Source organism: Electrophorus electricus, chromosome 4 (genome assembly GCF_013358815.1).
Source record: "Electrophorus electricus isolate fEleEle1 chromosome 4, fEleEle1.pri, whole genome shotgun sequence".
Taxonomy (NCBI): domain Eukaryota; kingdom Metazoa; phylum Chordata; class Actinopteri; order Gymnotiformes; family Gymnotidae; genus Electrophorus; species Electrophorus electricus.
This window is the reverse complement of record NC_049538.1, coordinates 13,210,472-13,224,235: the sequence shown is the minus strand read 5'-3', so window position 1 is coordinate 13,224,235 and position 13,764 is coordinate 13,210,472. Positions and strand designations below refer to the sequence as shown.

General features: G+C 45.0%; 1 protein-coding gene across 5 annotated transcripts in view; it reads right to left on the bottom strand.

Moving 5' to 3' along the window:
- Nucleotides 1-13,764, bottom strand: part of fli1 (Fli-1 proto-oncogene, ETS transcription factor) — a 34,379-nt gene that overhangs the window by 9,736 nt on the left and 10,879 nt on the right. For 3 of the 5 annotated variants that reach the window (XM_035525249.1, XM_027010076.2, XM_035525250.1), the window contains 4 exons: nucleotides 8,148-8,359; nucleotides 7,527-7,678; nucleotides 6,855-7,058; nucleotides 1,293-1,361 (listed from right to left, as the gene is read on the bottom strand). In XM_035525249.1, the coding sequence (XP_035381142.1) occupies nucleotides 1,293-1,361; nucleotides 6,855-7,058; nucleotides 7,527-7,678; nucleotides 8,148-8,359 (637 nt within the window). Of the gene's footprint in view, nucleotides 1-1,292; nucleotides 1,362-6,854; nucleotides 7,059-7,526; nucleotides 7,679-8,147; nucleotides 8,360-11,653; nucleotides 11,834-12,357; nucleotides 12,500-13,764 lie in introns of those variants that run through there. The other 2 variants (XM_027010075.2, XM_027010077.2) reach the window with 2 other exon arrangements.

Genomic DNA, 13,764 nt, shown 5'->3' with positions numbered 1-13,764 from the left:
ACACTCCAGAATCCTTACAGGGCACAGTACATGCTAAAGAACTGTGTTCACCTCGTGCAGCTAAAGGGGACTACACCGTTGCTGTGGGGTGGACTTTCAGCATTCAGACAAACAGAAATGCAAACCACTCACTTGAAGTATATCCCCTCCCCCATTCTGTATTGTAGAGTGCGACACCTGTCTCTCTGATGCATATGTCTCCCTCTCTTGATGCTGGCTTGGGAGCCTACGGCACGTGGTCTTTGTCTTGCTAATTCCCTGCCCTCTGAAAGGCCCTTGGCCAGCACTCCATGCTCAGGTGGAGGCTGAAAGGCCAGCTCAGCGACCAGCTTTTTTATTTACACCGAACAAAGACAGCACCTGCCCAGCAGCCAGGTCTGTGCAAAAGTACACACACACACACACACACACACACACACACACACACACACACACACACACCCAAACTCATACTCACATGCATATGTACATATATACACATATACACACATACACACACACACACACACACACACACACACACACACACACCCAAACTCATACTCACATGCATATGTACATATATACACATATACACACATACACACACACACACACACACACACCCAAACTCATACTCACATGCATATGTACATATATACACATATACACACATACACACACACACACACACACACACAGATACACACACACACCCAAACTCATACTCACATGCATATGTACATATATACACATATACACACATACACACACACACACACACACACACACACACACAGATACACACACACACACCCAAACTCATACTCACATGCATATGTACATATATACACACATACACACATACACACACATTCATACACACACAAACATGCACACGCATATACACTCGCATATATACACACATACGGACACACACATACACGCAATAATACACACACACACACACACACACACACACACACACACTAATAGGAAAGAGAAAAGGATGGAGGGAGAAAGAAATAGAAAGAGAAAGCTACAGATAGTGAAAGAGACCGAGAACGCTAAATGACCACCTCTATCACCCCACAGAATTACTCCTCTACCATCTGTTGGTATTGTTAAGGTGATGCATTTCTTTGGAATCAATGCGACTATATTTAAAAGGGACTTCCTAGAAACTGCTGATACAACATTTTGTCTAATCACTGTCCATTTTCAGTCAGTCAGTTTGAGTACTGTTAATGGTGTGTGTAGCTCTAGTGGGGATAATGAGACAGTGTTTGGATATGAGTGGAGTTCAGACGTACCTTCCTTTGGGGCCACCCGGGGAGACTGGTCAGTGTGAGATGGTGCATTGTATGATAGCGATGAGCTACCTGCAACACATGATGTGACATCATTGTTAAAAGACAAATGTCAAATCTGTTATTATGACACCAAAGTCCAGTCCCACTAAATTATTTATTGATGTGTAATAATGATGTAAGTACAGTGTAACTACTGTTTACACTTTGAGGCTTTATGGAAAAATAAAGACAGGCTGCATTTAACGTTTTACACCATTCATCCCTCTCTTGCAGTATTTATACAAAATTTAAAGTAACTTCTGTTGATTTACTTTGCATTGCTAAAACTGGCAAAGTGGTTTGGATCAACAGTGATACCATCTTTCACTGGTCCAAGGCACATTCATTCACATGAGGAGTATTCAAATACTCATATTCATCTGTGAAGATTTACTGCTATTGAGGTAGTGTGAGTGGTTATGGAGGTAGTGTAAATGGTTATGGAGGTAGTGTGAGTGGTTATTCAGGTAGTGCGATTGGTTATAGAGTTAGTGTGAGTGGTTATAGAGGTAGTGTAAGTGGTTATAGAGGTGGTGTGAGTGATTATAGAGGCAGTGTGAGTGGTTATGGAGGTAGTATGAGTGGTTATGGAGGTAGTGTGAGTGGTTATAGAGGTAGTGTGAGTGGTTATTGAGGTAGTGTGAGTGGTTATAGAGGCAGTGTAAATGGTTATAGAGGTAGTGTGATTGGTTATGGAGGTAGTGTGAGTGGTTATGGAGGTCATGTGAGATGTTATTGAGGTAGTGTAAGTGGTTATAGAGTTAGTGTGAGTGGTTATAGAGGTAGTGTGAGTTGTTATTGAGGTAGTGTGAGTGGTTATAGAGGTAGTGTGAGTTGTTATTGAGGTAGTGTGAGTGGTTATAGAGGTAGTGTGAGTTGTTATAGAGGTAGTGTAAGTGGTTATAGAGGTAGTATGAGTGGTTATGGAGGTAGTGTGATTGGTTATAGAGGTCACATTTGAGGCATAACTAACAACTCCTTTATTCTCAGTGGGGGAATAAAGAGCAGAAGGGTCATTTTGATTATACTTTCCTTGTGAGTTGAAGCTGCTGGAGTAGGGCAGTAACTGTGTGTGTGTGTGTGTGTGTGTGTGTGTGTGTGTGTGTGTTCCATGGGAGATGAGAGGGTGCTACATACATATTTTAACCCCCAGGCCCCTCACCCCCAGTAGCATGGTGTTGGGCCCACAGAACAGGGCAGGCATTGTGTGGGGTGTGATCCCTATGTAGCAATCAAACACTGCTGCCCCCATAGCAAAATAAACCCCCACATAGCCCTGGGCTAAAAAAGGAGGGGGGCGGGGGGTAGAGAAAATGAATAAGAGAGAAAAAAAGGAGCACGAGAGGGAGATGGAGAGAAAAAGAGAGACAAACGAACAGAGAGGGATGTAGAGAGAAGGACAAACTGAACTAGAATGGTAGAGAGGAGTCAAACAAAAAGACACAGAGACTATTGACTATTGTATTACTACAATTATTGACTACTATAAGACTACAGCATCCTGTTAGTTCGGTTTCTTACTATAGGTACTATTAGGACATGTACATTATACAACATACACCAAAGAGCAACTGTGTTTGTGTGTTTGTACATGTGTGTGGAGTTGCTTTATAGTGTCTTCTGCTTACTGTTTATCCCTCCATAAGAAGATGGCTGTGTTGGTTGTTTTTTGGGCCTTTGAAGCTTTTGTAGATCTGTGGCATTACATAACTGCGCATAGCCACTCATAACCTCTCATAGCTGCTCATAACCACTCATAGCTGCTCATAACTGCTCATAACTGCACACAACTGCTCAGAGCTGCTCAAAGCTGCTCATAACTATGCATAACTGCTCAGAGCTGCTCATAACTATGCATAACTGCTCATAGCTGCTCATAGCTGATCATAGTTGCTTGTAATGCCAAACTGTCACTTCTCTCTGTTTCACACAACACCTGGACACACAGACATTCTCTTACTCAAATATTTTTACTCCTAATGCACTCACACACACACACATACACACACACACCACCAACACAGTTTATAGAGGGTCCTGATCCTCACAACGTCAGTGATAATCTGCTCTAAGTGGAAAGGCAGCTCAATAAAATCCAGAGAGAGAACAAACAACAGCAAGAGAACTGCGAGAAAGAGCAGAGAAATATATATAAAGAGAGGTAGAGCAGAGAAGGAGAAAGCGAGAGAGCGAGAGAGCAAGAGAGAGAGAGAGAGCTTCACATATGTTTATGGTCTGTGTAAACTATCAAGGGCCTCCCACACTGGGATTGTCACACTAGTGTATCCACTTGTTCCTACAGCCTCAGAGCGAGTACCATCAAGGACGTTCCAACAGCGTGTGTGTCCCTGAATAATTCAACTTTCCATCTGTCTGTACTGCCATAGACGCGCATGCTTTTCAGTTTTGTGAATCACACACAGCCCCGAACCCCACAACGCTTCCAAACCCACAACACACGTGAACATGTATGGACCCCTGCACATGCATGCACCACCTTACACATACACTCTCAAACACATGCATGTGCACTCTCTCTCTCTCTCTCTCTCTCTCTCTCTCTCTCTCTCTCTCTCTCTCTCTCTCTCGGGCTTACTGACTGGTCAGGCAATGTCAGTTTACTGCAGTACCCCTCTCCCACTGCAATTTAAACAAATTCTCAAATTGCGGCCAGAAAGCATATTGGCGCTTGGGTGGCAGTCACATGCAGAGTGACCTACGGTGAAGCCGAACTAACGGGCTGAGTGTTCGCACCACTCTGACCAGGCTGCAGCTTCATTCACGCGGCTACATGTTTTCCCGGGAGACTGATCTTTTGGGCTCGACATCCAGACTTCAGTCCAGTTCGTGTTTCCTCTCTGTGCATGTATCTGTGTGCATTTGTGACACTTTCTGAGTGCCATCATTCCTACGTATGCTCCTTTGCAATATATATATATATATATATATATATATATATATATATATATATATATATATATATATATATCTGGATGCGTGTAGGTTTGTGTGTGTAAGCTGTTCTCGCAGTCTAGCCTGGGACTAGGGGAGAGGATCCCTCTACTGCTCTACTGTGTATAAGCTTTAATGACATGCTGGAATGTTAATCAGAGTCAGAGTAAACAGAATGCGACTGCCTCCATGTACACAGATGTGTATTAAATGATTACACTGCTGCTGTCAGATCCTGAGACGGCTCACTCTGGAGACACCTCACAGGCTGTTTACACGCACGCAGGGTCATACTAGCATGTGTGCGTGAGTGCGTGTGTGTGTGTGTGCGTGCGTGCGTGTGTGTGTGTGCGTGTGTGTTTGTGTGTGTGTGTGTGTGTGTGTGTGCGCGCGTGAATGCGTGTGCGTGTGAGTATGTATTTGTGTTTGCCTCATTGCTTGTCTGTGATTGTGTTTGTGCTATGAGAGGAAAAAGATCAGAAAAAGATCAAAAGTCTTGGGTTCTGAGAGTGAACCACGCCCTGGCAAATTCACACACACAAATTCTACTGTTTGATTCTGACTCAGGATTACAGCCAAACTGATTCAAATCAGCCCACGGTGGAGTCTGAGCCACCTTCCCACCCTAACTCACAAAGAGGCTGAAGTGTGGAGAGAGGTGGGGGTAAGAGTGGGGTGGGGGGATTAGCATGATGCCTTGTTGTTAAGCCCAAGTTCAGCGCTGCAGCACTCTTCTCTAACGAAAACTCCCAAACGTCAGGCTCTCATCTAACAGAGGGGGGAAAGAAAAAGCCCCGTGGCGGCTGGGTTCTGCCTCTCTGTTCACAATGGCCCCGTTATGCTCTCTGTCTCCACGCAGCCCTAGGCCTGGCGAGGCACACGAAAACGGCCGACACCCACAGAATAAAGTTCCCATTACCTCACGCTGCCGAATCCCTCGGCGCATGTGTTTTTTTTTCTCAGAGAGTTGCGCTTTTAAGCACCGTGACCCCGCCCACCCAAAAGCCAGCTGTTCCCCTCATCCCGTCCGGGGGCCCGACCCTTTGGAGTACGCATGCCGCCTCCGTTTGCCAGCGGATTGGCGTGATCGGTGCTCGCCGGGGCTGTGTGGCTCACGCCGGAGCAGGGTGCGAACCTTGGGCGTGCACTCTCCCCTGCTCCAAAGGGGCAAGACGGTGGGCCCGCTCACAGATGCACCGCGTCTCTGTCGACGCATTTCTTCTAGACGGCACTGGGGGAAGACCTGACCTCGTTTATTTTCCTGTGAAACAAATCCAAAACTAGGCCTGTAAAGGCACGGCAGAGTAACGGGAATGGGATGGGAATGGGCTGGGAACGGGATGGGAATGGGCTGGGAATGGGCTTGCCGCTGTCCTTAAATGAGGGATAAACGTTCATGTGCAGTGCGGGGGCAGGGGCACGGTCAGGCAGACGGCCGCCCGAGGTCACACACCTGGGCTTCGTCTCAGCCCACCGCTGGCTGCGGGCACTCCGGAGGGGAGAGGATTTAGATGGGTCGGTTATCGAAATTCTTCATGGTCGCAGCGGCTCTGCCAAGCAAAACGTGGCTGTGCTGAGGAGTTATGGGAGTGAGAGGAGCCAGAAGCCGTCCCTTCCTGAGCCGAAAACTATTAAACCTACTTTGGAGACTGAAGCGTTTACTGCATGGTGTGACATGTGACTTCAGTCCTATCTTTCATTACCTTGTCCCGCATGGCAGGGACTCAGACAAAACATCAGACGTTCAAACAAATTCTCCATGTCGTGGCACAAACAAAGGGAACATGTAAATATAGTGACTTCATTTACCACACTAAACAATGCAGATCATATGTTGTGTATTGCTATTCATGCATTCAGCAGCTGAGATCAGTACCAAAGACTTCACTGTTATGGCAGAATTCATTTTGTAATTTGATTTCTAAACAGTTCATAAATTCTAGTAAACAAACACAAACTGCGCCTTCAAAACTTCTTGATGATTTTTTAATAATGTGAGAGTAAAAACTGTTTAAGCAAATGACAGTGTTGTAAGAGGGACATCTGATTCTATGGTCTGGCATCCCTTCCAGTAGTTATTAAATCTCTAGTCTGACACTAGACAGGAATTCAAGAGCCACTGAAATGGGAAATATGATATCAGCAGGACATTCTTTTGTTTGCCTTCGATGGTGATGCGCTAGAACTCTGCGATACTGCGCTTGGTGGTTCGAAGCACGCGTCTGATCTTTTAGCCTCTAGCGTGTTGCACGTGGTTGGCGATTTCACATGGTAGTCATTATGTCTGGCCACAAGTTCTGTCACACTCACTCCAAAATTACAGCACCTCAACTGCAGCCCAATATGCTAACCCAGAAACTAATGTTTGTGAGTCACTGGGAACTTACCAACACACACCAAACTTAAATCTATAAAAGGGTTTTAAAATGTACGTTTAGAAATTAAAAAAAAAAAAAAATGCCAGAGACAGTAGGCTTGATACATGACACTGGAACAATTTCATTGGACGCCTGCCATCCCTTCACCCACAGACAGACACCCTCAGTTTCAGAGGAAGAAGAGCACACTTACTTTCCCTGAGATAAATGAGATGTGAGAGCAAGACTTCAGCGTTGTAGACACTCGTGAGCCTCAGGAAGTCCTCCTTGGTCATCTTGCACAGTTCCTTTCCGTCCGTGTTCTGGAACATGGCCGTGTCGATCTCCAGGAGACCATACTCCTTCACAGCCCAGTCTAGCCACTGCCGCACGTGGTCTGGAGACCACAGGGACGGGTCTGCAAACAAAAAAACCCCATCAGCACGCAAATCAGAGCCTTGGGTACAGAGGTCTAGAATGGAATACTGGTTGATGTGCTGGGTTACTTACAAAGAGTTAAAAGTAAAAAAGTACAAACTGGTCATTTTGTTTACTCTTAAGAAAGACTACCTAATATTTTTTATTCATCCTTCCAAAGAGGTTTACTGGAAATATCATAATAATCAAAATTGTCCCTGTGGTGGTTTGCTTGTAAAACTTTCACTTCCAGACTGACAGTTTCATATGGAGTTATATTCAGGCTCTTGTGTGTAAGATCTATCAGGGAAGAACAGGGGATGCCGACTCACACTTGAACTTTACCATCACTCTTCCCTTTAACTACACCCCGTTGCTGCCTGCCCAGAGAACAGCGCTGTTCTTAAGCTGTGCAGAGTATCTGCAAACACAGCAGCCACCCATTCTGTTCCCCGCTGTTTGTTCGCACCTGCGGGGACGATTACTCTTCTCTCATTGGTGGTCATGTTGGGGGGTGGGGCACTCTTCTCGTCCATGTAGCCTCCGTAACCCATCTGTGACGTCTCGGAGCTGCTCACCATCTTATTGCATTTCCCCACACTGCAGTCCACCGGGGACTCCCTGAGACCGGGGGGGGGGGGCAGAGAGGCTTAGGAACAAATATGCTTGCTGCTCAGAAACCCAGGACATCTTAGACACTCCCCGCTCGCTGGCCATGAGCCCTACGCACCCATCACAGCAGGGTAAGCAGTGCTTTCTGGTATTTATTCATTTATTCACTTCTCTGAATAACAATTTAATGTGACTGATGTATGAGCAGTAACCTAAACAGCTCATTTGACATCTTATGCATCTTGTACAAATCAATGGTGCAATCAAATCCACATTACTGGCCTGCTTGCATTGTGCTATTCACTCTGCAAAGTCATTTGCAGAGGTCGAAGACGTGCCACAGCCTGGAGCAGCTCGTGGATTCTAACTGCGCAATGAATGTCATTTGAAACTGGTGCGCAAAACAAATTTCTGAGACATTTTTGTCATGTTCCGTGGAGCAAAACTGAATGCGCTTGGCCTGGTGAGTTGGCCGCACCTGGTTCCGTTGAGGTGGTCGTACTCGCGCTTCACGCTGACGCGGACGGGCTGGTTGATCCACTCCTGTTGGGGGGGGACGGGGTTGATCTTGTGGGCCTGTCCGTAATCCTGAGCACTGGACGCCGTCATGTCCGTCTTGGCGAGCGGCGCGGCAGCAGCGTAGGGAGGCTCGAACAGGGACTGGTCTTCACTCACCACTGATAGCGCCTCCTGCAGGGAGGGAAGGGAAAGCGTTAGAGCAAGATGAGTGTTCTTAAATAGGCTTTACCTGTTTTTGTCCAGAACGTAGCGCAAAACCATCCTTCTGAATCCTCACTGTTAGTATGCTGATAAAGTTAATAGTCAAATAATCCAACATAATCTGAAGACCACTATTTCTAAGTACATTTGTACTTTTTTTTTTAAAATCGCTCATGGCTCAAATGTGAGCCAGGCCAGAGAGGAGATCCGGGAGCGCAGTCGCAGTTCTGAGGTCACGGTGCTGTTTGATTTCCATGCGGGAGCTTGGCTGGGGTGATGTTGCTTTATTAAAGAAAACAAACGGTGCAGACTGGCCGACCGGAGCGCTCTGTCTGTGCTGACCACAGGCTAATGCTCCTCACGCAATCCCACTGAAGCATTCATTCACAGTCACATCTTCATTCACATCTTTCATGGGGTCCTGTGCCCCCCCACAACCCCTTTCTTTTGAACTTCGTTCATGAGCCAGCACAATAGAATAGATTTCCTTCTGCTCCTTTCATAAGCTATAAACACCTGCCAGAGCCTGCACCTGTTAATGTCTAGCTACTCATTGTACAGTAGAGCAGTACTGTATAGGAAGAGTACATGGCACTCTCTGGAGGGCCACAAACTTCTCTGGTGTTCCTTCTCCATAAAGCAGAGGGTTGTAAATATACCAAACTACTTGGAAGAGAATGCTGCGACATTTTAGGTTTAATTACAGCCTGATATCTCCTTGAGTAGAGTGCTTCCTTCAGATTCTGTACATCCAACTGAATGAGATCTCCATGGCCAGAAGTGACACCCGCCACTCGGCCGAGGCTGCCCGGAACACAAAGCAAGCTTCTGCAATGAAGCCATCATGCACAAGCACCCCACCTCCGTGTGCTCACTACACTGAACCCCCCTCCCACACACACAAAACCCTGGCACTCCTCGACAGGCGCCATCAACTTGATGGGTTGGACCAGCGCGTCATGAGTAGAGCCTATCAGAGGGAGCCAGGGTGGCAGGCCAGCCGCGGGATAGCTATGACGGGGTGAAAGAATGCCACTACAGCGCCAGATAAGGGCCTGTAGCACCACTCGGACAGCCGTGTGGCTCTTAACTGAGACATATCAACCTCCACCATATAATTCATGATTGGCAGTCAGGCTTACCCAAGATTACAGATGCTTTTTTAAAAATAGGAAAATCTAATTCCCCATGCTCATGCACATGCGCACACGCACACACACACACACACACACACACACACACACACACAATGCAGTACTGGCAATAGGCACCATTCCTGCATCTATATACATGGGTGATTTCAGAAAGGCTGGAAGGAAAATGTATGAAGTCAAGCTTTTCATTATGACGAGGTTGAAACGTTTGCAAAAGTGCCATTTTCTTCAGACCATAAATTAGCAATGCCTACATAGCTCACTTGGTCCAAGAAAAACCACAGGCCTGGGCTGGTGTGGCCGTATACATTAACAGTGAGGCGCGCCCGCGACACCTCTTTAAACAGCAGTCTTGTACATAAACATGGGTGCAGCGTGAGTTTTTGTTTGTTTGTTTGTTTGTTTGTTTTCTGACTAAAAGAGACCACATTTTTCAACCAGGGTTTGAGATTGCCACTGCAAGCCTGCAGAGGGTGAGAAGCCGTTGAGAGCGGTGGCTCTTCCAGCCGTCAGACACGTCATGGCTTCAGGTTGGGATGGGCTCCTTCCATGAGAGGCATGGTGCCATACAAGGTGCTGATGCACAGTGTGTTCCCGTCTTTTGTTTAAGAAGGAAGAGGAAACCTGACAGGAAGCCAGATTGTGAAGAACAGGAAACCTCCATGGCTCGAGAGCCCCATTATGATGAGTAACACTGCATAAGTCTACAGTTAAAACTCAATCAAGAATAGTGGTTACCCATACAATATAGCAGCCATTTTTTAAAAGAAATAACATTATCAACAACAACAGTAACAATTATTATTATTATTATTATTATTATTATTGTTGTTGTTGTTGTTGTTGATGATGATGATGATGTTATTGTTATCACCATCATCATCATTATATTATTATTTTTATTCTTTAAAAAAAACAAAAAACACCTATTTTTAAAAACTTTTATCATCAATTTTTATATAACATTCTTGCAATAAACTTTTAAATGATAAAATTATAAAATTTGGCTTTTTGGCAATTAGCATGATGAAATCTGCAAAGACAGATTCACAGGTCTCCAAAAGCCTACACCACACCCAAAGCCACTAATAAGAGCACAAAGAGGGAAATCAAGGAACACACAGTTTCTCTCCCCAAGACCCCCCCCCCACCATCACCCACCATCCCGCAATATAAATCTGATTAAAACTCAGGTCATAGTTTATGCAATTTAACGTACAGTCGTTTCCGGCACCTTTTATCATTAGGTTCAAGCCTATATTTAGGTAGAATCGTGAAAAACGCATGTTTAAAAAACGAATAATAAAATATATGAAAATCTCACAATAGAAATCGGGAAAAAAAGGTTTTATGACCTTTATCAGAAATCAGATAACCGGTGCAGTGGTTTGCACATTTGCACACCTACTCTCTTAGACAATACCTTTTCACTGATACTTGGTATTATAAATATTAATTAATTATTTCGTGACATTAATACCAAAAGAAAACACAAAATGAAATCAATAATCGAGAAAGTCTAATTAATTCGATTATCAAGAAAACAAAACGCTGAGTGATATTATAGATGTAGTGGGTGGGCTCGGTCCTGTGGAGTATGAACCACATACCCGGGCGCAGGACCCGGGCGCAGCGTCACTGATCCTGCGTAGCTACATATCAAGCCAACGCTTTGTGATTTATATATAAAACGCTACGTTCACACGAACAGCTTAACGCGTCGAGAAGGGCACTTCAAGAAACAATCCCATCAAGCATCGTCGTTATATTATGGCTCGAAGATACATACATTACAATTTTCTTAAAAATACCCATTTTATTTCGTCCATGAACCGCGTCTATACGCTGCGCTCGTTCCGTGCTTTTACATCTGGGTGATGCGTGCCTTCCCCCCCGTTTTTCAACATTCAGCGAAGTTTTGATGAAAGGGAAAAGGAAACTTTGAGGAGGAAAACCGTAGGAAATCTGGTTACCGCTCGCGGAACGACAGAATAGAATTTCTGCGGCGAGACCGTTCCACATCCCCCCAGACTGAAATAAGCGTCGGTCCTATCGCTAGAGACGCAACTCCTCAATGTGGTCTGTCTAAAAAGCTGTCCTTCAAGCTTACCTTAATAGTTCCGTCCATTTTGTGCAATTTTCAGTGTACCCCAACAATATTCCAAACATGACACGCGCCTGAATTAATTCCAGCCCCCGAGATGTCGCGGAGAGAAAGAGACAGTTTAGCCGGATGGTTTTTTTCCTCTAATTTTGGGAAGTGAAGTCACTCCGCTAGAGAAGGAAGCTATGTGTGTCACTTCTAGCCCTGCCTTCGTTGCGGGACCGAAAGGCAGGATATTGTCCCAAGGAGATAAGACACGAAAACAATAGCGTTTCTTTCCTCTGTAAATGTTATTGCTTGGAAATATTTACGGAGTAGCTGCCAGCTCTTTATATGTTATGCATCTGCGTGTTTTTCTTAAGCAAGACATTAGTCAAAGTTTAAAAAATGTTTGTTATCATACTTAAACTTTGAAATGCATATTATCTCAACTATCTGAATACGAAATGAGAATTTCATACTTATAGCCATGATCATAAGCGACCGCTGTGGTTGTGCTCACAACTACAAAGATTAAACTGTCTCTAATGAACTCAATGAACCTAAAATGACAAAACTACAGGTTTCATTCATTTTAGTTCCTATATTTGACCGTTTTATAACTCGAAGTTTCACAGAGAGATATATGAACTTCCTGCGCCGACACATCTTCATCGAAAGAGGTTAAGGAACAGTAAATCAAGACGAGGAGAAGCGAAAATTGGAACTACCTGTGGCTGCGTGTGTTGTGAATCTCTTGTAAGGGTCTTCCAAACGTCTGCAGTGGGGTGAAATCCCGAAATTGTTTTTACCTTTACCATGAATAAAATCCGAACCAGGAGCGGCACGGCGAGCGGAGCCCGACTGCGTAGATCTGCGCTGCACGTGTGCGTCTGTTCACGAGCGCAGGGGTGAACGCTGTTGGACGGACTATCCCCAGAAACACTAGTGTATGTGGCACGTATAGATGCACAAAAACTGATACCTGGCCTAATTTGGTGTTGAACAATTTTACGATTTCAATGGCATTTGGTATACGGTCTCAGTGGCATGATACTCGGGGGCTACGAGATAAAAGGCTAAACTATTTTCACCACGGACAAATAAATAAACAAAATACATAAATAAATAACATATATTTGTAAGGGCTGTAATTGTGATCACCACCACCTCGTCTTTTGCAATATTGTTAATGGGTTCTATTCGTCTATGGTCTGGTTATAATTACTTATTTATGTTGAGTACATGGCTTAATTTCAGCCTTTCAAATCAGAGACCCCAGCCCCCACACCCAGAACTTTTCTCTTCATTCTAAAATAGCCCTCATCAATTCAGCTGCGTTATTACCGAGCACAGTCGACTCGTGGAGCTGGAACAGGACGTGACCAGACCTTCGGACCTCGCGAGCCCCTGACTGAGTGGGTCGTGCCTGAGGGAACGACAGCAGTAGGGCGAGATTGAGTCTGCGTCCACTGGTCTGTCTGCTCGCGACTTGGGGGTCTGGTGGGGGAGAGGCCCCCTCGAGACCGCCACATCTGGATCCTGCTAGGGGTCAAGGCTTCCCCTGCCTGGGGCCAGTGCAGCTCGTCGTAATTAAGGGAGACACCTTGTTTAACCATTTAGAGTCGGTGTCTACTCTCAGTGAACAAAACAGCACTGTCTGAACTTCTATATAGAAAAAAACGATCTTAAAGACTTTCATCGATATCGTCTTGCTATGCGAAAGATGTAGAGAATTTCAATTAGAACGTTGTTTTGGAATGAGGCCAGGAAGACGGGGAGTAACTTTAGAATACAAGTCTGGATTTTTATTTGTTGGTGTTGTTTACGCATGGTTTGCCAAATCCACAACATATTCCACAGTCCTGCAATTTGGTGACATAATTATGATAGACTGTAGTGGTCAGGATGGACACAGTTGCTGGCCAAAGGACGTGAGAGATGAAACATGGTTCCCTAGAGTCATGTCTCCACAGACATCTCAGCATTCTTTTAATTAAATCACAATTATCCCTGAGCGCACGGCGAGACGGAGGTCTGACAGTCAGAAGGGAGTTACACAGAGCTAATGACTCTAATGTTTTATTGGATCTCCCTAGGATCGTATAGATGAGATTTTTGACCAGTGCTTAAATCAC